The following is a 24,471-nucleotide window of genomic DNA, read 5'->3' as shown; positions in this document are numbered from 1 at the left end:
ATAATAATGATACTATATCATATGTAATAATAATAACAATAATACTAATAATGACAATAATATACTACCATATAATACGATATTAACATCCTATAAATACAATAATAACAACCCGGAAATAATCAAAACCTTAAAGTTAATATTCAATATATACACATATGGAAACAATTAATACCTATGGAAACAATTTGGACCCTAAAATAAATGTACAAAATGCAATAATAAATATGGAAATAACTGAAATTATGGAAACAAATCGACCTAAAAATTAACATGTTAATAAACAATAATATATATTTAAAACAATTAATGAAATTAAGGCAACAAATCAAACCCAAATAATATATAATAATAATCAAAAACCCTATAACAATATAACTGCCCTAATATACAATATCAATATGACAATAATGATAACCCAAAATATACAATATCAATATGACAATAATGAAAACCATAAAATAACTATATAATAAGATCAACTAAATATTAACATGATAATTATATCAATAATAAACAATAATATCACATGAATACACAATACAACAATGATATTACATAAATATATATACTTGAACGTAACATTGAGATAACCATAATGATAACCTAAAACATACTATTTTAACAAGACAATTATGAAAACCATATAACGGTTATATTATAAGGTCACCTAAATATTAACATGATGACTATAACAATAATAAACACTAATATCACATGAATACATAATACAACAATAATATTACGTAAATATATATACATGCAACTTAGATATACAATTACAAGATGCAACCAATAATAACATAAATATAAATATATAAGGTTATAATAATAACAATCACATATGTATGTAAAAATATATATAAAACAAATATGCAACATAATAATAATAATAGGCAAAATAAATACACATAAATCCACATAAATCATATATATAACAATATTACTAATAAAATACAGGTAATAGTAACGGTATAATCAATATAAAATATATGTGTACCTACTTGCCTATATACATATATATATATATATATATATATATATATTAACACTAATCCATAAAACAATTGTGTATATCTGTGAGTGAGGGTGGTCTGTGTGTGTACAGTGTGCACGAGTGTGTGCAGAGATCAGGGAAACTCACAGCAAGCTTACCGTGGGCTGACGGAGAGGAGGCTAGTGGCCGGAGGATGGGCGATGAAGCGGTGATGGCGGAAACGGTGAGTGGTGGGACTGACAGTGATGACGGCGACTGCTGGGTTGTCGTGCGTGGCCGGAGGCTGGTGTGACGGGTGGTGGCGAGGAGGACTGGCCGGTGGTCTGCGGGTGTTGCTGTGCGTGGGAGGTCCACGGCAGTGTTGATGGAGAACAGGGCAGGAGATGTGCTCGGGTGCTTGGCTAGTGTTGTCCGAGAGGTCTTGAGGCTCTGCCGGAGCGTGGCTGAGGTCGGTTGGTGTGGTGGTTGCTCACGGCCGTGGAGTGTTGCAGAGAGTGGCCGAGAGGCCCGCTGGGGACTGCTGTGCTGGTGGGGTTCTGGCCGTGTGGGTTCCCTGCGGCTACTTGTGCGTGAAAGAGATGGGGAGAAACGAGAATGAAGGAGGAAGAAGATGGAGGGATGGTGAGGTTTGTGATTAGGGAGAGCCCCGAAAGGCCCCCGGGGAATCCCTGGGTAAGAAGAAGAAAAGCAGAAAATTTTTTATTTTTTTTTTGATTTGGCTCTGTGCTCCTGTGCGCTGCACCCCCCCCCCCCCCGCGGCCCCCTTTGAAGAGAGGAAAGTGGTCCCTTATATAAAAAATTTTAGAAACCCTAAAAAAACTTCCTTTCTCGATTTTCTTTTTCTTTTTCTCTTTCTACTTTAACTATTATGGTAATAATGAAAATAGTAATACTAATAATAATAATTATAATAATAATATAAAGATCAATAAAGAAATAATAATAATAATAATACTAATAGTAAAATAGATAATTAAAATAAAAATAATAAAGATATTATCAGTAAAATAACGATACTAATAAGGTAATAATACAAAGATTAAAATTAACAATTAATAATAATAATAATAATGATAACATTACTAATAAAGATAAAGATAGTAAAAATAATAATAGTCAAAATAAGATACTAATTCGAGTAATAATAAAATAATAATGATAATAAAAATATATTAAAAATAATAATGATAACAAAATAATAATAATAGTAATAACAAAAATAAATAAATAATGATGAGAATAAGAATAAGAATAATAATAATAAATAAAAATACTAATAATAATAATAATAATAATAATAATAATAATAATAATAATAATAATAATAGATAAATAAATAAGAATAAAAAATGATAATGGTAAAGTAATAATAATAATAATAATAAAGTAATAAATATAATGAAAACTAATAATAATAATAATAATAATAATAATAATAATAATAATAATAATAATAATGATAGCAAAATAATAATAATAATATTAAAATAATAATAATAATAATAATAATAATAATAATGATAATAATGATAGCAAAATAATAATAATAATAAAATAATAATAATAATAATAATATTGGGCCTGGGTAAAAATGGGGTGTCTACAATGGTGATGGTTTCAGTGTGTCATTGTGACGCTGTCGTTGAAAAATATATAATAATTAAATTCCTGGTGCTTACTCATATGTGAATTGATATACCCTAAATATATCAAGGTCAAAAGACTCCATCTGCCATAAAGGATCATTAAGGAACAACAACAATAAGGGCCATCGTCATTAAGAGACAGTTGCTCAGCCAGAGCAATTGGCGTCAACTCCATAAAGACTAGAGCGATTCACGCCCACACCATAATTCATCAATAAATGACATTACACCCTCGGGTCAACTCCCGTCACTATAAATAGGGACTCGGAAAAGAGGCTAAGGTATCTTATTCTTAACCCATCTCTACTATTGCTTGCTACCTCTCTAGAGCAATCCCTTACTTAGGCATCAAAGTGATTCCCTGGAGTACACCCCGGGTCTTCCAAACCTTGCTTCTTTTTCTATCCTTTTTAAGGGATCAAGATCGAAAGGTCCACTGGTGGTTCTTCAACTTTTTATCCCGCAACAGTAGGTTTCGTCTATGGGAACACTTTTGAGAGGTGCTCATCCTACTTTCGACCCCTCGATTCTTGAGTCATTGTAGCAACCACTAATTTTAGGTTTAATCCTACTATGGGTGATCAATCACCTCAGTCAGTTCACTCTATGCTCGGAGATCGCCCGGGGGTGACAAGGGAAGAATTCCTTGTTCTCCAAAGGAGAACGGAAGACATGACTACCTCCTAGAAGAAAATGGAAGACATGTTCAAACTACTCTTACATCAAAAGGGTTAGGGAGAACTTATCCCTCACCACCAGTGGGCTAACCTTGATTCACCTAAGAAAGCAGAAAATCTGAAAGAAAGTGATGAAAAATCTATCCCCACAAAGAAGGTGGAGGACGCGAACAGTGTGGGAGTCAATGAGCAACAATCGAATGAGCTCGAGGAGAGAATAAAGAAGATATATCAGATAGAAAAAAAAATGATGAAAGAGGGTCGAACCACCCTCTCTTATGGAGATACCTCCTTAAAGTCGTCAAATCCACCTTTCACCAAGGAAGTGATGGAAGTCTCGCTACCCAGCAAGTTCAAAATGGCAACTTTTGAAAGGTATGAAGGCTCAACTGACCTAATGGATCACTTGGATACCTTCAAGGTATTGATGCAATTGCAGGGTGCATTCGATGCCATCATGTGCCATGCATTTGCTGCTACCCTTAAAGGTAATGCCAGGGCATGGTACCGAACCTTGAAGCTTGGATCGTCAGTTCCTTCTCTGAGATGGAGCAACAATTTACGGGTCATTTCATTAGCAGTCGAAGGATCACCACAACCTCGACTCATCTAATGAGTCTGGTTCAAGGAGAATGAAAGACACTGAAAAAATTTATACATCGCTTCGTTATGGCAACACTAGAGATCTGCAACTTGGATCATGGGGTAGTACTGGTGGCCCTAACCACAGCCCTCCATCCTGGAGAATTTCCTATACTCGCTGAGAAAGAGGCCCCCAGTAGACATGGGAGAACTTATGGAAATGGCGCAGAAGTATATCAACTTGGAAGAAGTAATGGATACAAGGAGAGATCGGGCCGAGTTGAAAAGAAAGGGTGCGAGGGATGTTGACAAAACTTCTAGAGCATAAAAGAGATAGGAGAATAGCAAGCTACAAAGTAGCTCTAGGGGGTCAGGACACACAAGTAAGTTTCAATATTATACCCCCCCTGAATGCACCTTGAACCAACGTACTGATGCATATAAGAGAAAAGGGATATGTTTCATGGCCTAAACCTATGTGTACGCCCTTGTATAAGCGAAATATGTCGAAGTTCTGTCAGTTTCATAGGGACCAAGGGCATGACACAGAGGAGTGTAGTCACCTCAAAAATGAAATCGAGACCCTGATAAAAATAGGTCACCTATTAGGATTTGTGAAAATGGGAGACCACCGAAGGGCGCCTCGAGAGCAAAATAGACCTAGTGTAAAAGAAAAGGGAGAGCAGATCGTCGGAGAGATTGTCATCATCTTCAATGGAACCTCTAGTGGCGGAGATAGTGGAGGCGCTCAGAAGAGGTATGCCAAACAAGTACTCTTAACATAGGGAAAGGAACCAAACGATAAGAAGCAGAAGCAAGAAGATTCTATCACCTTCAATAGCGAAGATGAAGGGAATACGACAGCCTCATGACGATGCATGGGTAGTATTGCTACTAGTGGCCAACTACAAGGTGAGACGAGTACTGATAGACAACAGGAGCTCGACCAACATAATATTCTGGTTGGTGCTCCAAGAGATGAAAATCGATAAAGAACGCTTGAAACCTATCTCCACCCCATTTGTTGAATTCGGAGGGTACGTGGTGTATCCAATGGGTACGATAACACTCTCGGTGATAATGGGAACATCCCCACAAAAAGTAAGCTTGATGTTGGATTTCTTCATGGCTGATCTGCCATCGGTTTACAACATTATATTGGGCCGCCCATCGTTTAATGTAGTTCGAGCTGTGACTTCCACCTATCACTTAAAGGTAAAATTCCATACCCCCTATGGAACTAGGATGATAAGAGGAGATCAGATGGAAGCTCATAATTGCTATGTAATGGCATTGAAAGGAAAGAAAGAGGCATGGGAGGCCCTGACTGTTGAAGACCTAGAGGTAAGGGGAGAATATCCACAAATTAACACACTTGATGAAGACCTTATGGAGATCCCATAAACGACAATGAGGATTGGAAGTTGCTTATCATACACTTTGAAAACAGAGCTGAGCCAGCTACTGAGTGAGTTTGCAGACGTCTTTTCCTGGTCAAATGATGACATACTAGGGATTGATCCTACAATCATGGAACATAGGTTGTAGGTAGACCCTAACCATAAGCTTGTTAAATAGAAGAAGAGGAAGTTCACGCTGGAGCGGGTCAAGGTGATAGATAAAGAGGTGATAAAACTAGTAAAGGCCAGTTTCGTTAGGGAAGTCAACTATCCCGAATGACTCATTAATGTGGTCTTGGTAAAGAAGCCAAATGGAAAGTGGCAGACGTGCATTGACTTCACGGATTTGAACAAGGTGTGCCCGAAAGATAGCTTTCCCCTTCCCCATATCGACTAGCTAATAGACTCAACATCTAGACACGAGCTCCTCAGTTTTAGGGATGCGTATTCGGGATACAATCAAATCCCAATGCACCCAGGAGACGAGGAGAAAAAATCATTCATCACGGAAAACGGTTTCTATTGTTGCAGGGTGATGCCCTTTGGGTTGAAAAATGCAGGGGCAACGTATCCAAGATTGGTAAATAGGATATTTAAAGATCTACTCAGAAAAACGATGGAGGCATACATTGATGATATGCTTGTGAAAAGCCTGAAAGCAGAGGATCATTGCAAAGATCTAAAGCAGGCATTCGAACTACTGCACAAGTATCGAATGAAATTAAATCCTTCTAAATGCATATTTGGCGTCTCTGCAAGGAAGTTTCTAGGCTTCATGGTGACGCATAGAGGAATAGAAGCAAACCCTAACAAGATATGGGCATTGCTGGAAATGAAGGCTCCTCGAACTAAGAAGGAGATTCAAGTCTTAACCAAAAGATTTGCCTTACTCAGTAGGTTCGTCTCTTGCTCAGAAGATAGGAGCGTACCCTTCTTTAAGGCATTGCAAAAAAAAGAAGGAGGATTCGAATAAGGAGAAGAGCAAGGTAAGGCCTTTTAGCAACTCAAACAATACCTAGGCTGCCCCCACTATTAACAAAGGAAGAAGCAGGAGAAGATCTCCACTTATACGTGGCCTCAACTCCACACGTGGTCAGCTCGGTCTTGATTAGAGAATAGAGAAGGCAACACAAACCCATCTACTACACCAGTAAGGTGCTAAGGGGGGTCGAGATAAATTACACCACATTTGAAAAGGCGGCCTTTGCCATCATCTATGTTGCATGAAAACTATGACCATACTTCCAAGCACACAAGATAATAGTGTTGACCAACTTGCTACTAAAACAGATCCTCCAATGACCGGAGACCTTAGGGAGAATGATAAGGTGGTCAATCGAGCTTGGAAAATTCGATATAGATTATAAGCCGAAGCTTGCTATCAAAGCTCAAGTGTTGGTTGATTTCATGGTAGAACAATCCTACGAAAGAATAGAGGAGTCAAAGTCTTAGATACTGCATGTGGATGGATCGTCGAATGGAGCCGAATGGGGAGCAAGGTTAATCCTTATGGCACCAGATGACTCAAAAATTTTGTATGCATTGAGGTTGGAGTTCACAAAAACTAACAACGATATTGAATACGAAGCCTTGCTGGCGGGTATACATCTAGCAGAATTGCTCGGGGTAGCTCGACTTCAAGTCTCAAGCGATTCTCAGCTTGCGGTTGAGCAGGTCAAAGGAGAATTTGAGGCTAGGGATTAGAAGATGAAGAAATACCTGGAGAGAGCACAAAGTACATCAAAACATTTGCTCAGTTTGACATAGAGCACATACCACGAGCAGAGAAATCAAAGGCTGATTCGTTGGCAAGATTGACTTCAGCCTTAAAGCCAGATTGGGAAAACGTTGTCTACCTAGAAAGAATTGGGAAGCCTTTTCACAAGGAGATCGATGTCAATATGGCGGCGATTGAAGATAACAAGGAAGACTAGAGGACCCTTCTAATACAGTTCCTCCGGGATGGGTCCTTACCGGATGACAAGAAGCAGTCTGTGAAACTGAGGAGGAAGGAAGCCAAGTACACACTCATAAATCAGGAGTTGTACAGAAGATCCCTGAAGTTGCCATACTGGCTAGTGTTCTCTCCCCCTTGACGAGTCCTTGTCCCTTCGCCCAATGTGGACTAGATATTCTCAAACCACTACCACAAGCGACAGGGCAACAAAAATTCTTATTAGTGGCTATTGACTATTTCACCAAGTGGGTAGAAGTAGAAGCCTTGGACCACATAACAGAGCGCAACATCACCAAGTTCATATAGACTTTAGTGGTTTGCAGGTTTGGTATCCCCTGGGCTATAGTCACAGACTATGGCAGATAGTTCGACAACAACCGCTTCAAGAAATTTTGCATCAACCTGGGCATGAAACTTTTTTTCGCATCTATTGCACACCTGCAAAGTAACAGACAAGTAGAGAACATGAATAGAACAATACTGCACAGTCTTTGAACGAGACTCAAGGCTTTACACGAAAAGTGGGTAGAAGAACTCCCCTCCATTATTTGGGCGTACCACACAACTCGATGAACAGCTACAAGGGAAGCCCCCTTCATGCTTGCTTTTGGAGCTGAAGCAGTCATCCCTGCAGAAGTTGGAATCTGTTCCTAGCGACAACAATATTTTGACGAGCAGGACAACAATGAAGAGCTAAGGGCAGAATTAGACCTCTTGGAGGAAAGGCAAGACCAAGCACAAATGAGAATCGTAGCATTCAAACAAAAGGTGGCCAGGTTTTACAACACTCAGGTTAAGGCACGAATGTTTAAACCGGGAGATCTAGTCCTAAGCGAAGCAACCCTGCGAAATCTGGTTCAAGAAAATTGAAGCCTAATTGGGAGGGTCCATTTAAAGTAGCTTCAGAAATCAAGCCAAGAGCTTACACTTTAGAAAATTTAGAGGAAAACGAGACAAAAAACAAATGGAATTCAGATATGTTGAAAAAATACTACTTTTAAAATTTCATTGCATAAGTTGTACAATTGAGAGAAAAGGCTTGAAAAGCCCGAGTACAATGTCAAAAGCAATAAAATATTGGGCTGGAATTTCTAATCACTAGCTTTACTTCCTTCTTTGCCTTCCTCCTCAAATTCCTTGGTCTCATTCATCTCCTTTCCTAATTCTGGGCTCTCATTTCCACAGCAGTATGAGCATACCCCGTCTAGAGAAAGGTCAAGATGCATTGTCTTGACTTGCTCTTGGCACCTCCCAAGGCCTATTTGATAAGACTTCGAAGTATCAAGGATGAATTTCTTGGAGCTTCAGTAGTTTGACACTGCAGCGCTGGCAGCCACAGCAGCAGCAACAGGGATTTCTTCATTCTAAATCCTCACTATCTCTTCTTGAAGAACTCTCTCACGCCGATCAGCAGTGGCTTTGGCTTAAAATGGCTCATTTTGGGCAGCAACATATTTTTCCTGCAACTCTGTAGAGATCCAGTTAATCTCAGCTACCTTGTCTTCAACGGCTAGAGACATAGTAGCTAGCTACAAGCAATATTGAAATTAGCACGTAGTAATGAACAGTAGAATCAAACCTCATGAGTAGAACGAACCAAGCTACCTAATAGGTGGTGTGCCGGATACTGGAAAGTAGGTTTTTAGGGAGGGTCAGCTTCGCCTCCACAAGGTCCTTAATATGCACTGCACGCCGAAGGGCGAGACCAGAAAGAGTGGGATCATGGAAGATGGGTCCTCTAGAAGAAGTACCCACATGAGGAGTAAACTGAATATGTGGAGGCTCGTTGGTGGCAATAGGGGCGTCCTCCATCTGAGAAGAGTCAGATTGTAAGTCTCAGTTCTTCTTATTCCTACTCGCTCTCAGCTTTTTGGCCTCAGCCATTACAGACTCATACTGATTGAAGTCCATATCTACAAAAAGAAAAAGGGGGGGGGGGGGGGAGGAAAAATTGAATGGAGCAAGGTACATGTATATGCATAAAGCCCAAGAAAAGTAGAGACCAGAAGAGACATGACTTAGTCCCCACTGCATTAGGACTCACTCCTTGAGTAACTGTTCATGGGGGATAAGCCCCTGCCGAGCACTAGCTTATAGTTCTTGAAGGATAGATTCCTCTAAGCGTGACAGAGTGGGAGCCAAGTGCCGCAACCAGGTTGAAACAAAGGATACAGTTATATAATAAGGAATATAACTTAGGAATCTGCAGAATAAATGAAAGGTGAAGGGAGGAACATCACCATCCAGAGGAGTGGACCACAAGCAGAGCCCATGATAATCTAGCTCCCCGAATGCAAAAAGAGAACTGAAACTTCCAATCATGAATAGAAGAACTACCAGGGGTATACAACTTGTAGTCAAGAAGGGAATTGAAATAGTACAGGTCATTCTCTATGATATGCCTTCTCATTTGATAACAGCTCCGAAACAGAGGCACAATGGGCGAGTGGCCTCGTTTAAGGAGAAGGATGGCAAAACACATTAATTTCAAGTAAGAGTTGGGGGCCAATTGTAAAAAGGGCAATGTTATAAAAATGAAGCACATTAGAAAAGAAAACTAAGAAAAGAAGCCTAAGACCTAAGTCAAGGTAATCGGAATACAAACAAATCTCACTAGGACCAGGTTGCTGAGCAAACTCAGAGCTGGTGGGTAGTCTAAGATTGATAGTGTCAGTGATAACAAATAAATGGCGTACGGTCTGCAGCTCTGCCAGGGTGAGGTCAAATCGAGCATTCCTAACGGTTACATGAGATTTGGACTGAACCTCGGAAAAAATCATAGAGTCAAAGATTTAAAGTGTCAAAAATTGAAACAATTTACTCTATACAAAGATTTGGATCAACATGGCATATTTCCTACAATTTGTTAAGAACACATCCAAGGAAAATGAAGAACACGAAGAAAATTCAAGCAAGATATGAAGAACATTAAGAACATACGAAGAACATAGAAAAAATCAACACACAATGACAAGAAAAAGAATGAAAAGATGCAAGGAAAAGGACAGAGCGAGAGCGTACCTAGCGGCAAAGAAACCTTTCGGTTAAGACAAGGAGAAAATGAGACAACAAGTGCCTTTTATAAAGAAAAGTTGGCTTGAATCCCCACAAAAGAACAAATCTAGAGGAAACAGAATCATTGATTATTTCATATCTCGAGGAAAAGACTACAAGTCCTCTTATGGGCGTGCGGTCCAAAGAAGATATCTTCTAACAGGCGCATGCTGGCAAAGATTTCGTACAAGCATACATCCCAACTGGATGGGACACCAAAGAGATGTATAATGTCAAGTCCCAAGGAAAAACTCGATACTCCACAGGTACGACTCACTTAACAAAAAATCTTGAAGCTTTGCAGGTGTAACCAAAATGATGGAGGCTCTTTGAACACCGCAAGTACATTCCATCTTGTGAACTCGCCTCAAAAGTTTCCCTAAAAGATGAGCCCAGCTCATTAGGCCCAAGAAAGGCTCAAAAGAATAGCAGAGCTTATTAGGCTCAAAGAAAAGCCCAAAAGACGAGCATGACTCCTAAGGTTAGAAGATGACCCAAAATATGAGCATAGCACATTAGGCCACTCCAAGGCCCAGAAGATGAGTAGAGCTCAATAGGCCCAAAGCAAAGCCCAAAAGATGAGCATGACTCATTAGGCTCAAAGACGGCACAAAAGATGAACACAACTCATTAGGCCAAAAAGATGCCCAAAAGATGGGTACAACTTATTAGGCCTCACAAGAGGAGCCGCTCGGCACAATTTCTTGAGAAGAACTGGTTGGAACAAAGTTTTGCAAGAGGAGCTGCTCGACATGATTCCTCAATAAAAGTTGGTCGGAACAAAGTTTCGTAAGAGGAGCTACTCAGCACAATTCCTCGAGAAGAGCTGCTCAGAACAATTCCTTGGGCAGACTACTCGGCACAATTCTTAGAGAATAGTTGGTCAGAACAAAGTTCCGCAAGAGGAGTTGCTTGACACAATTCCTCGAGAAGAGCTGTTTGGCACAATTCCTCAAGAAAAGTTGCTTGGAACAATTCCTTGGGAAGAGCTACTCGACCCAAATCCTCGAGAAGAGCTGCTCAGAACAATTCCTCGGGAAGAGCTGCTTGGCATAATTCCTCAAGAAGAGTTGCTCGGCACAATTCCTCGAGAAGAGCTTCTTGGAACAAAGTTCCGCAAGAGGAGCTGCTTGGCACAATTACTTAAGAAGAGCTAGTTAGGACAAAGTTCCGCAAGAGGAGCTGCTTGGCACAATTCTTCAAGAAGAGCTGGTTGGAACAAAGTTCCACGAGAGGAGCTGTTCTACACAATTCCTCAAGAATAGTTGGTAAGAACAAAGTTTCACAACACGAGCTGCTTGGAAAAATATCTCAAGAAGCGCTGCTCAGAACAATTTTTCGCAAGAGGGGCTGCTCGGCGCAAATAACTTACAAAGGGCTCGCAAGAGGAGTCGATCGACACAATTCCACAAGAAGAGTTGGTCGGTGCTCGGCACATGTGCCTTGCAAGAAGAGGCTCAAAACAAACACCTACGAGAGCCTGCTCGGCGTGATCGACTCGACAAAGCCATGCGAGCCTTAACATCGACTCAGAACAATCGACTTTATTTTAGCTTGGAGCAGCCAGTTTCCCATAAACTCGGCTCGGCAAATCCAAACACGCCTCAACATCGGCTTAGATTAGCCGGCCTTCCTCGAACTCTACTCAGCAAAGCTGTACGAGCCTCAACATTGGCTTGGATTAGCCAACTCCATTTCGGCTCGGAATAGCCGATTTTCCACAAACCCAGCTCGACAAAGCTAGATACGCCTCAACATTGGCTTAGATCAGTCGACCTCCTTTGAACTCGGCTCGGCTAGCCCAAAAAAAATAAAAAAAATAATATATATATATATATATATATATATATATATATATAGACACACACACACACAGATATAGAGAGAGGAAGTGATAGGACAACTTTCGAACTTTCAAGAACAAGTTCCGAAAATTCAAAACTAAGGGGGGACAACTAATATACCCTAAATGTATCGAGGTCAAAAGAGTCCATCTGTCATAAAGGATCATTAAGACACAACAACAATAAGGGTCATCGTCACTGAGAGACAGTTGCCTAGCCAGAGCAATTGGCGTTAACTCCATAAAGACCAGAGCGATTCACGTCCATAACATAATTTGCCAATAAATGACATTACACCCTTGGGTCAACTCCCGTCACTATAAATAGGGACTCAGAGAAGAGGTTAAGGTATCTCATTCTTAACCTATCTTTACTATTGCTTGTTACTTCTCTAGTGCAATCCCTTACTTAGACATCAGAGTGATCTTCTGGAGTACACCTCGAGTCCTTCAAGTTTTACTTCTTTTTCTGTCCTTTTTTAGGGGATTGGGATCAAAAGGTCCACCAAAGGTTCTTCAACTTTTTATCCCGCAACATGAATGAAAATACTTTCAGAGACTTGACGTTTGGAAGAACACTAGATGAGTGACCTGTCATCTTCGATATCAATCACCTAATCACATTATGTTAACTAACCTTTTCTTTAAGTCAAATCATATATCAAAGTCATAAGTCATGATTACAAAAGTCTAAGACTCCCATACCATGCATAAAATATTTAAATTTATATTAAAACTAAAATTTTATGTCTATTTCTAATCTGGATAAACTTGACAAAACATTATTTAATATATATACCTTTTATTCATAGGACGATAGTGATGGCAACGACGACCAAGACCAAGATTTTTTTAAGAGACTTGGTGGAGGAAAGTTAGGTGAAGAGGAAGGAAGGAAGGCATACATACGCACGTGATCAGTTCACTTATTTTTCAAAATTGGAATATGCATACTGCATGAGGTGTGGGAGTTGGGTGGGGGCTGAGTTAGATGGCAGCTGCCGATTGCCAGATGGGATCCATCTCCACCAAGTACCAAACGAAACAAAGCCAAGCATAATCTAGCTAGCTACCATAGCCGTCTCCATGCACGGCCGGCCGTCCACTTTATCATTCTGGCCATGGCCGGCCGGCCACCTTACCATCGTCCATGCATGGTTCCACTAGTACTACAGTCATGAATCATGCATGATCTGTTTACTTTCCATTTCTTTCGTAAGCAGATACAATGCCACAGATGTTCTGGTTAGCTATTTTATGTTTATTGTCCAATCTCTGCAGTACATATATGCATTCCCCTTTTTAGGCTTTAGGCTGTGCATCAATGCATGAGCGTCTTTCACCTCATGAATTTGATGCTGCCTAAATGACACCAGTAAATTTTTAAATTACCAAATATATATATATATATGCGCTGTTCATCAAAGTGGGACCCAGTCTGATCAGATTCAACTCTTGTGATAGATAATCACATGCCTTCTTATATGCTGATTTTTAATTTAATTTTATGGCTTTTTTTAAGCGTGCGTGTTAGTCTCTCAAGAAGTAAAAGTACAGAAATTAACTTATTATTGTTGTTATTTTTTGCAAAATTTTATAAGCGTGTGTACAAAATGAAAAAGAAAATTACAAAGAGAAATGAAAGAAAGGGTTGAAAGAAAAGTGCTCAGTCAGGCCAGCTCAAGTGGTAAGTGTAATTTGTGATTTTGGTGATCTCAAGATCACGGATCCGATTTCCCTTTGAGGCATTATACCGGTGGATTACCAAGGATGCGTCAATAAGCGGACGACTTTCACCCATCCATGTTTGGCGCTGTACCATAGTGCTCAAATGGCGCGATAATAGCTAAAACTCTCGGGTTATACAAAAATAAAAAAACAAAGAAAGGGTTGAAAGAAAAGTGTGAAAATCAACAACAATTTATTAATTACAATAATAGTAATCTTTTTACATCCTGAGAATATTTATATAATCATTCGCTTCAAGGCACTTTCTTTTGACTAACTTAAGAATTATTAAATTCTTATTAACTATCTTATTTTAAGTTATTTTAGGTTAACTCTAGCATGATATGTAAAAATTATTCTTTACAAGTCTTTCTCACCAAAAACAAAAGGTGATGCATAATTTTCTCCATTGTTTTGCACATGTAATATCGATATATTTGTCAAAATCTAACCTTACCTTTTAGGCAAGTCATTTGTTAGAAATTTTTCTAATGTTGCAAATTTAAAGAACAAAAAGAAACAAGAGAGTTTTTTAATTAGGGGACATTCAAGTGATTAAAGTTTAAAATTTTGATGTTGAAGGTTTTAATTGGTTTGAATTCTATGATGAACTTCCACGTAGAAATGGACTTGTATGTCTTACATGGTAGTTCAAAAATATAACAATAAATAAAGGATGGTACAGTAGCATAAATGAATGACATTAAATAATGACAAGACAACAACCTAAAGACAGTATGATTAAACAAACGACCCACTTTATGGTTTATCCCAAGAAGTTTGACTGGCAGGATTGTGCACGCCACAATGGTTGTCACAAAATTTAATTATAAGCCCTCCTATCTAATTCAATAGGTTGGTCAATGGAAAGAAGATTAAGAGATAAATTAATTGGAGACAATTTGCTATAGATGTTGGAATTGATGTGATCCCAACAGGGGGGTAAATTGGGTTTTAAAAATATTTTGACTAAATTAAATATTTACGTCAATTCAACATATATTATATCCCATTTTAATTATGATCGTGTATGTAAAACTGAATAAGCAATACGTATAAACATACACGTATATCTCATTTAAAATAAATGTGTACATGCAATTAGTTATAACCATAAATGAACAAGTATGCACATGCTAAATTTAAAGCGCAGAATTTAAATGAGATAAAGAGAGAGATACACACGATATTTGTTATCGAAATTCGGTCAAACCAGCCTACGTCCCCGCCTTGGGCATACCCCTCAAATATTCCACAAACCCTACTCACTTACAGGTGGAGCAAAAACCGTTTACAAACTCCTTTCCTTACTGGGTGAGGAATACCCCAAGTCACATTACAGGATTAACCCTAACTTACACACCTCTCCTCACGGGGCGAGGAATACTCCAACTCAATTTTCAGGTTGAGCCGAACTGGTCTCCCTTACGGGGCAGAGACTCCTCAGTTCCATTACAGGTTGAACCCAATCAGTCTCTCTTATGGGACAGAGACTTCCTAGTTCAATTTACAGGCTGAACCCAATCGGTACAATAAAAATATTTTTCGTACATATGATATGCTTCTAAAAAATACAGCAAAGATGTACACATTTAAGCTCAAAATGCACCCTCTAATGATATAAATTTATGCTCAGTAGAGAAAGAGTATTTTCTCAAAACAATATTTTCAATCTTTGAGAAATAAAGTGTATGATGAAATACTCAAAGATATGATCCTAATAAAATTTTCTCCCAAAAATATATTTCAAGAATAATAGGAGAACCTAGGGTTTTTAGCTCAAAAATATTTTTGTCAATAAACATAAGTGAGCTTGTGAATCTTACAATAAATATGCAAAGATTCACAACCTATAAAAAAAAAAAATTCTCCACAAACATATTTATCAAAGAAAAGCAATATGGAGAACCACTAAGCTAACTCTCTTAAAATGATTTTCAAAACAAAAGAGAGAGTGAGAGTATGTGCTTATGAATGCCCAAATAAAATACTCTCTTGTAAAATAAATTTTCAATGAATGAAAGAGAGTTTGAGAGTGTGAAAAATTTGCCCCAAAAAGAGTTTTTGCAATGAAAACAATATGGGGGAACTTTGATTAGAAATATATTTTAGAGAGTTTTGAAAGCTAATCAAAATTGCTAATTGGAGTTATGAGAGGGGTATATATAGTTTTTCAAAAAAAAAAAAAAAAAAAATTAGTAGTTGGGCACACGCTTGGTATTTTTAGAATTGTTTAATTAAAAAATTAAACACGTTTAAGCGCTAGAAATTATCCAGACCCGAGAGGTTCGGTCGACCGGTGTTAGCATCAGTTGGCTGAACACACACAGAAGATTCGAACTTTAAAACAGGTTTGGTCGGTTGTTGGAGGTGATAGTTGGCCGGCCAAAGGCGATTTTCCAACCCTTCGTAGGTTCGGTTGACCGGGCATTAAGCCGGTCTATTGGTTCTTGAGAACCTGTTGGCCGAAGTGTTTATGAATTAAAAGGTCGGTCAGCTGGGGCAAGTAGAAAGGCCAAGTTCTAAAGTCGGTTGACCGTGGAAGCAGTGTTCAAAAATGGTCGGTCGACCAAGACTAGTCAAACATTTGACTTTTGGCTGGTCGGTCGACTGAGGCACTTTAAGCGTGCATGGGTCGGTCGACCGAGGTCAGTAAGGATCTTAGGTTTGACCTTGTTTTTGACCCCTAAAGTTATTTTAAACCTTTTTTATGATTTTACTTTTTATGAAAAAGATTTTGTGTGAAAGGTTAGGTCTCCTAAGGTCAAACTATGACCATCTGAGCATTCAACCATATCATACAGATGCATGCATTATTACAGACCAAAGATAAAAATTAAAATGCATTACAAATGAAAGCATGTTTTTTTTTTTTCTTTGCTCTTTTGTCTCCATGGAATATGCTAGGAGTATGTGAGCTTTAAGTTCGTTCTGATTGTCATTTCTTGTTCCTTTATATGTTCATTCGAATTATAAACCTGTTCAAACATTTAACAACACACATGAGAAACTTTCGCTTTGTGAACATCAAAATAGGGATCAGGCTCAAAAAGTCAACAATAGAGTTGACAATCAAAGCCTAGAATATGTTGATGAAAATTATTGAAAGCAAGGAAACAAGGGGAATTGTGACAACTACTTTAATATCCAAGAAAGCGCCTTGAGGAATCCTATGATTGGTAGAAGTGATGAACTAGCTGATGTGTCAACTCTAATTGGATTGATGAATCATAGAATGCCATGTAGCAGGAATAGCTGAGTTGAAAATAAACAGATGACATGCAAGTGCATGAATAAACTCCATAATATTTTTCATGACCTTCTTTAAGGTTTCAAAAATATCATAGACCTCCTATGAGATTTGTCTAAAAAGACACAAACCTCCATAATATTTTACAAAATGATAAGTTTTTTTAAGGAAACTTTGTGTCTTTTTAGCAAGTTGAGGAAAAGTTCTTGGGGTTTTTGAAACTTTAGGAGAGATTCCTAAAATTTTAAAAGTTTTAGGGAAGGTTCAGCAAAAGCGTCTTTCGCCCAAGAAAAAAGTTAGGAGAAGAACCTTACTCTCATACCACGCAAAAAAGGGTGCACGTGGCGTTAAATGATTAATGTAATGGTTTACAACATATATAGTGGGGAGCCCCTTGAATTAAAAAGAAGTCCTGTCAATTGCTAAGACAAGATTTAGATACACTAGTGGTGACAATTACTATAAGTATTCATTAACCCAACCATATCTAGATATTTACACAAATTCATACAAATTCAAATTCAAGCCCCAAAATCAAACGATCCCAGATATTGCTTCATATAATTTTTGAAAAATTAAAAAACAAGTACACTTTTTTTTTGTAATTATTTTGAAATCTAGAAATTAAAAAGAAAAAATTGTTTTGTGCACAGGCTCTTTATTTTCTACTTTGTAATATGAGTCTTAAAAACTAAAAAAAAAAGATAAAAATTTATAGTTCTTTGAAAAATTTAAAAATAAAAAATATAAAACATTTTTTCACAACCAAACGTGCCTTGCAATTTCCTCTTTTATAACATTAGGATTGAAGCAACGTTCAATTATCTGGTATGACATACAAGTGTATGTGAGAGATTAGATTATAAAGGAGAAGCTGCAGGGCTCCCTGGTGTATAGCAAAAATCAATAGAACCCCATGCTATAAGGAAACCAGAAGACAATAACAATCAATGTTCTAGTTTTCATAATAGTAAATAGCAGCAGCTAACCAATTTGATTTTTTTTTTTTGGAAAAAAAGGTCTTAAATTAATAAACAAAAACCTAATCCAAAAGCTTGGGCCTGTCGGCTACATGAACCATTCTCAACAATAATTTCTAAGATCGTATCCTTACATTCATATTCAAATGTATTCCTTATTGATACAATGGCATTACTCAACACCTAATCGCAAGAGACAGAATTCGGGATGAGTTGATGGATAATTATGGATGCAGCAGCAACAGTAGAACAGCCAAGCACATCTCCTCTTATGCATGCCTTGCCATGAGTTCTCTAAACAGTTCCTCTGGGGCTGATATTCAAAAGGAAATAACACCAAGAAAAAATGAAAGATTAAATAAATTTAAATGAATAAAGAATATGGAAGCACAAATCCTCCTTGGAATAGTAATTTTGATTCATCTTACCAGGCAAACCAGTGAAGTTTTTGTACTGTTCGAAGCCTTGGCGGATCAACATCTCTGTCCCATAAACAACTAAGCATCCAAACTCTTTGGCTTCTCGTAAGAGTCTGGTGTCTTTTGGTGTGTAAATGGCATCAAAAACTAGGCAGTAGTGTTTCAAAGCATGCTGCAAAATTATATGAAAAGAAAAAAATTTACTTCTCAGAAAACAAAATCATGGATGGTTAAGGCATCTTAATTGGTGTTCCAAATACCATCCCAAGTTGACATCTCAAATTCTATGAACTCTAGTTGAAATTTTGATGTTCTGCTGTAACGATGAAAGCATTTTCCTAGCCAAGTCAAGAAATTGATTCTTTGTGCAAAAATGGTACATGACAAGAAAATATCTCAAAATTCACTTCTTTTATGTTGGCATATGAACAGCAGTCATGTACAACCAGTTGAAATCTGTCGACATTGACCTTTAAAAACTTTTATGAATATTGGGTAGCAAAGAACGAAAGGAAATATTCTCTTAACACTTGCGGACAATAGTGAGGCATTTAAAATGAAAATTGATAACCCAGAAAAAGAGAACAATAGTGAGGCAAACCTTGGAAATTGGGGTCTCATCAATTTTGGGCTTCATTCCTACAGATGTGGTATTTGCAAGAACCATCCCTTCTTCTGGATGGAAATTTTCTACTTCAGATAGTGTCATAGCTTGTCCATCAACTTTGTCAGCAAGTTCTTTAGCTCGTTCTGCAGTGGAAACAGAGATCAAATTATCATCCAAGCCAGAAACATGGAAAGAAAAAGAGCAACCATGCTCACTGAGCAGGGCATCCGGCTCCCTGCATATGCACTGGGAAAAAGAGAAATAAGGCATAATCTTTATCGAAGCAGTATAAGTGTGCTTAACGCCTGCAACATGTAAGTATAAGAAAATGGACTAGCCTCGTTATCTACTTAACATTTCATTCCTGCGCACCTTTCTTAGTTCACAAAAACAGATATGCACCAAATTTTGTCTACAAGAAAAGAGTTAAAACAGTAGGGTCCATGGTTGTATGGCACCCCAAGGTTCAAAAGTACCCTTTAATATATATATATATATATAGAGAGAGAGAGAGAGAGAGAGAGAATGTTCTTAAACTTTATGGCAATCGCCCCCATAAAAATATTTATTTCCGTAGTTTTATTATTTTGCATTTGAAAAGAAAAGGGAAGATAGCATTGGGACATGCAAGCAAAAAGAAGGGGAATGAGCCTTGCATTTACCACTGATTAGAGCCGAGTTACAGAAGCAGCTATCAGTGAGACATGTAATAAAGCATAATGCTAGATTTATTTTACCGTATGTGCGATTGGCCACTATTACTCTTGCTCCCTTTTGTTTTGCACCATAAGCAAGTGATTTGCCAGCGCCACCAGCTCCCAGGACAACAAACAATTTGCCAGCTAAAGGTGAGCCAAATGCAGGGTTTGCTCCATTTAGTTCTGTGAATGAAAGAAGCTGAGTTAAACACTGTTAACAAATTTGTCTAAAGATAATAAGCAGAGCTAGTGAAACACATTGAGGATTTGAGACCTCGTAGTCCATCCTCGATGGCAGATATGGCACCAATATAATCGGTATTAAAGGCAGTCAATGTGCCATCAGGTCTCCTGACAATATTGTTTATGGCTCCAATTTTCTGTAAGAATTTTGTTGAGGGAAAAAAAATTAGCCATGCAGTACAGTCATAATCTGGGGGGAAAAGATGAAAGACGAAGTGACTAACAGACAATAATAAGATCATATTCTGGCAACAAAGACAATCTTTCAATGAATATCAAGAAGTGATATTGCATACCTTAGCAATTGGGTCAATCTCATCCATGCATTTAAGTGCAGCCTCCTTATGTGGAATTGTGCAACTGCATTACAAATTAGTTTGCATTATTGTTGGTCAAGGAAATAATACAGACCAAATTCTTAAATATTACAGTTACAAAAAAAAAAAAAAAATCATATTTAAGCACACTGATATTGTATACAACAAAAAGATATAAGGTGTAACAACTCAAAGCATATTTGTCCTACTCTTCATGCTCCCTTTTCTTTCTAGTAAATATGTGAACTTTGTTGAAATTGAAGATTGCAATTAGCAGGAACATAGAGATGCACAATGTTCTAAGCATTTCCATGAGAAGAATCTACCTGCATCCGGCAGCAAAATCAGGAGATGAATAGGTTTTGAAGAACTTTTCTACGTCATCCACCAAAAAATGGACATAAACTGCGTTCAGACCAACTGATTTAAATGCGGCATTGAATAAAAGTGGACTCTTGCTGTGACCAACAGGCTTCCCAATAATTCCATACACTTTTGTGTCGGGCCTTATGAGTCTAAAGTTGTATAAATCCAACAAATCTTTTGCTGTTGGTTGCCCCGGAGCTGATATCCCAACTGTCTCAAGTGCCCCATAAGTGAGATATCCACCAAATTTGGGGCTAAGTAACCGTGAGATCAAACCCCTCTCACCCATAACAATTCCTATTATTGGGATCTGCAATTTCAGTAAAGGTGTCAATTGCAAACAATATCCACTGGCTCCTGAGGAAATAAATAATAATTTCACATTTGTAAAGATCTAAACTTTATAAATTACTACAATGGAGTATGTACTGCTTACTTGAGAGTGCACGGTTATTTGAAAAATGCGTGCCACGTCTGTGATGTCTAATGCTGTGGTTGCAATCTTCACTATGTCAGCTCCAGTAGCTTGTATTCTTGCCACAAGATTGCCAACTGTCTCCATAGATGGCGTGTTCTGAAAATTGTGAGATGATACAATGACCTTGAAATTTTCAGGCTTCTTTCCATGAATAGAGTTGTTGAACTCATGAGCAACCTGCAAGACAGGTGAACATATAACTCTTTTAACTTGTCATATCAATTGCCACTGCATATTTTGACAATAAAACAGAAACAAGGATCAGTGGCAGGGTGTTGTAGACAACGTTTGGGGCTGCAGCAGTTCCCACTTGCAACAGCAAAATTTGAACTTTGGACAATGCAAATAATGTAGATTCTGATGATTTTATATATTTCCAATGAATTAGCTTTACATAAAAAACCATAATCAAAGTTCAGTTTTCTTTAGATAAAAGTTTCTCACAATACTAACTAATTTCTAAGATCTGATTAAGTATATTAACAACTTATAATCCAGAACTCTGAGAAATTAATGGTTCATTTAATATGGCACTAATAAGGTTTAAGGGCATTTCTGTTCTTGTCCAACAAAACAAACTAGCATAAATGGATGGTGAAAGGGCTCAGAAACATTGTCAAATATAGTCCTTCTCGCATATCTTTTTATTTTACTCTATTCTTCCCTTCTTTTTCCATTCTCTTCATCTTCCTTCCCTATTCTTTTATCATTTTTTTTGCTGTTTCACTGTCAAGTGTTTGAGTAATATTATTCTAGCATCAGAAAATGTCCTAGCATCTGATCACTTCATGAGAAATTATATCTACATCTTTCTTTTAACATTTCTAGATGGTAAAAATTTTAAATCATGAGGATTTTCCCCCTCGTTCAATAATCATGGCTAATTACTAGAGGACAGATTTGCCCATCTAAAACTGCACAAAGAGGCTCACCAAACCCAAATGCAGAAAAAGAAATTTCTCAGATAACAAGTTAAGGATTTGCTTATCTTCTATCAGTTTATTGCCTTTGCCATAAGAAAAAGTACTAGCGTAGCTATAGACTGTATAGTTTGTAAAGATAGGCTCACTTGCATGAATATGTAAATCAATTTTCAGACTTTCTGAACTAATTGAATGTCAATAAGGTGGTCACCTCTAGCTCAACATCAATGTAGTTTGCTCCCAATTGCATCGCAAGCCGAAGTGCATCCTGTCTCTTGGTTTCATCACCTTCATACTGACCACCTTCCCATACAGGCCTAAAAAAGTAAACGAAATTAGCAGATTTCCAAAAGAATTTTTTTGACAAGTAGTACATTTCCATAGGAATGATGGGAAACATATGAATAAAAATTAACTACACTGAGTTGAAAAAGAACATATAGCAGAAGAAAAAATTTTCTAATTTCAAGAAATATACATGTCAAAATTTCTTTGGAGAGAGTGTTTAATAATCAGTATAATTTAAGAGAACAAATTATTGAACAATTATTAGTATAATCTCATTAGCACGGATATCTTTTTTTTACTCAATGCAGAAGCCCAACAGAGAAGCTGATTAGCAATCTTAAACCTATTGGATCTTGGGCTTTGCTCAAGTGGGCCTTACCGCTGCGCCTTACACTCTCATACCTAGAGTTATGAATCGGTTCTGATACCACTTGTTAGCACCAGAGGAGATGCATGTGGGTAATCACCAACTTGATCCAAAAGTTTAAGCCTATTGGATCTTGGACCCAACTATGTATATAAGCACCCATCATTTACTCACTTTTTTCCAATGTAGGATAAGGAATTCTCAACAATTGGTCAAAATTTTTGTTGGACAATCATTTAGCCCTTATTTAGAATGTCTTAAAAAATAAATATCTATTATGAAAAGTACTTGTATCAATGAGTAGTGTTTGGTTTATACTTAAATTAGTACTTATTTCAAAAAGTACTTTTCCAAACTTTATTTTAGGGGAATAAGCATTCTCTGAAAAAATATTTTTTTCTGAAAAAAAAAAATAATACTTCCCAAAAAAAGGACTGAGTACTTTTAGACAAGTATTTAGGGAAGTATTTTCTCCAAAAAGGTATACCAAAAAGAAAAAGAAAATTTCAACATTCATGTCACGTGACCACGTGGTATATCCATTTTTTATGCATAAACCTGAACTTAAACAGCCGGTTTTCCTTTTTCATTTTTCATTTTTAAAGTAAATACGGATTTAACGGCCAAAGGAGACCACTAGTAATAATTAACTTTAATCCCCGACATTTTTGTCCATATGCAATACGAGGAAAGACATCCCATCAAGCTATAATCCCACATATTTTTATTTGGTTATTGTGGAAAAGAGAACCGTGTTTCTTTTTCTTTCTCTTTTTTCATTATTTTATAGAGATGGAAATAAATAAAACATTGACAGGCTAGGACACTTCGGTAGCTCATTATATAAATCATCTGCATGATTTTATTTGCAATATTCACCTATAAGTGATAAGAGTAGGCAAAGGAGACTGTTTGATTAAGATTTGTAGATCCTGGGGAGGACTGAAGGTTCTTAAACAGTCAAGGCGGATCTCGACGAGGTCTGCTCCGATTTCCTTGGCCTTTCGCATCTCGATCAGCATTTGATCGACAGTTGTTCCCATTAATGGAGTGCATAGTAGAGTTGGGCTGCTCCAAACTCTGCTAGTACTCACCGGGAGTTCCGAAGTAGAAAGCTGAAAAACTCGCCAAACCATACTAATTAATATCAACAAAACTTTGCACCCCTTGTAGGGCAAAATGTAGCAACATTGCAAGAACAGTTTTAGTTGAAAATGCAGAAATGGGAAAGCAGATTTACCGGAAGGCTTCCCATGTTAGCAAGAGCTAGCTAGCTTCTAGTAATTGCCAGTCACAACAGAGAACTGATGGCCAGCGAGTTAGCTAGCTTGTCAGTCTGCTAATGGGAAGGCTTGGAACTTGAACATATGCATGCATATATGAGGTAGTGTTTTTATATATGGCAATAGTCATGTGAAGAGCTAGCAGGTGGCTCCAAATTGAACCATGTTTCAACTTCTGAAAGTATAGTACGTGTTATTCTCGGTGAAGGGTAGATAGAAAGTTGGATGGGCTTGCGATCTTTGCTGCCTCATGACAAAGATTAGATGTATAAGCTGCTGTTGGGAAAGGCAGATATATGATGGATGCGGGTTCAAATCCAACCCAGCCCGAATCCGAATCTGTCCTGTTTATGAGATTTAACTGTCAC

General features: G+C 37.7%; 2 protein-coding genes across 2 annotated transcripts; one reads left to right on the top strand and one right to left on the bottom strand.

Moving 5' to 3' along the window:
• Positions 1-5,918: 5,918 nt before the first annotated feature.
• LOC131153938 (uncharacterized) lies at positions 5,919-7,236 on the top strand. The gene is made up of 2 exons (XM_058106383.1): positions 5,919-6,167; positions 7,000-7,236. Exons 1-2 carry the CDS (start codon positions 5,919-5,921, stop codon positions 7,234-7,236), a joined length of 486 nt encoding a protein of 161 aa, XP_057962366.1.
• Positions 7,237-18,075: 10,839 nt separating this feature from the next.
• On the bottom strand, positions 18,076-24,261 carry LOC131152733 (bifunctional 3-dehydroquinate dehydratase/shikimate dehydrogenase, chloroplastic-like). The gene is made up of 11 exons (XM_058104577.1): positions 24,061-24,261; positions 23,700-23,935; positions 22,377-22,482; positions 21,201-21,419; positions 20,725-21,074; positions 20,378-20,441; positions 20,113-20,218; positions 19,878-20,021; positions 19,135-19,283; positions 18,543-18,705; positions 18,076-18,427 (listed from the first exon to the last, which is right to left on the bottom strand). Exons 1-11 carry the CDS (start codon positions 24,073-24,075, stop codon positions 18,384-18,386), a joined length of 1,596 nt encoding a protein of 531 aa, XP_057960560.1. The 5' UTR covers positions 24,076-24,261; the 3' UTR covers positions 18,076-18,383.
• Positions 24,262-24,471: the final 210 nt, after the last annotated feature.

Source organism: Malania oleifera, chromosome 4 (genome assembly GCF_029873635.1).
Source record: "Malania oleifera isolate guangnan ecotype guangnan chromosome 4, ASM2987363v1, whole genome shotgun sequence".
In the NCBI taxonomy this organism is placed as follows: domain Eukaryota; kingdom Viridiplantae; phylum Streptophyta; class Magnoliopsida; order Santalales; family Ximeniaceae; genus Malania; species Malania oleifera.
Note: the sequence above shows the minus strand (reverse complement) of the source record. Positions and strands in the feature narration are given on the sequence as shown.

Bases quoted from the DNA above. Each gene is read 5' to 3' on its own strand.
- LOC131153938 (XM_058106383.1), top strand. From the start codon at position 5,919: ATGGAGGCATACATTGATGATATGCTTGTGAAAAGCCTGAAAGCAGAG. The intron at 6,168-6,999 runs GTCTTAACCAAA...ATTTGAGGCTAG, and splicing joins GAACTAAGAAGGAGATTCAA to GGATTAGAAGATGAAGAAAT.
- LOC131152733 (XM_058104577.1), bottom strand. The intron at 22,483-23,699 runs GTGAATATTGCA...TTACTTTTTTAG, and splicing joins CCTACTCTTATCACTTATAG to GCCTGTATGGGAAGGTGGTC. The intron at 18,428-18,542 runs GTAAGATGAATC...TTTGAATATCAG, and splicing joins AAACTTCACTGGTTTGCCTG to CCCCAGAGGAACTGTTTAGA.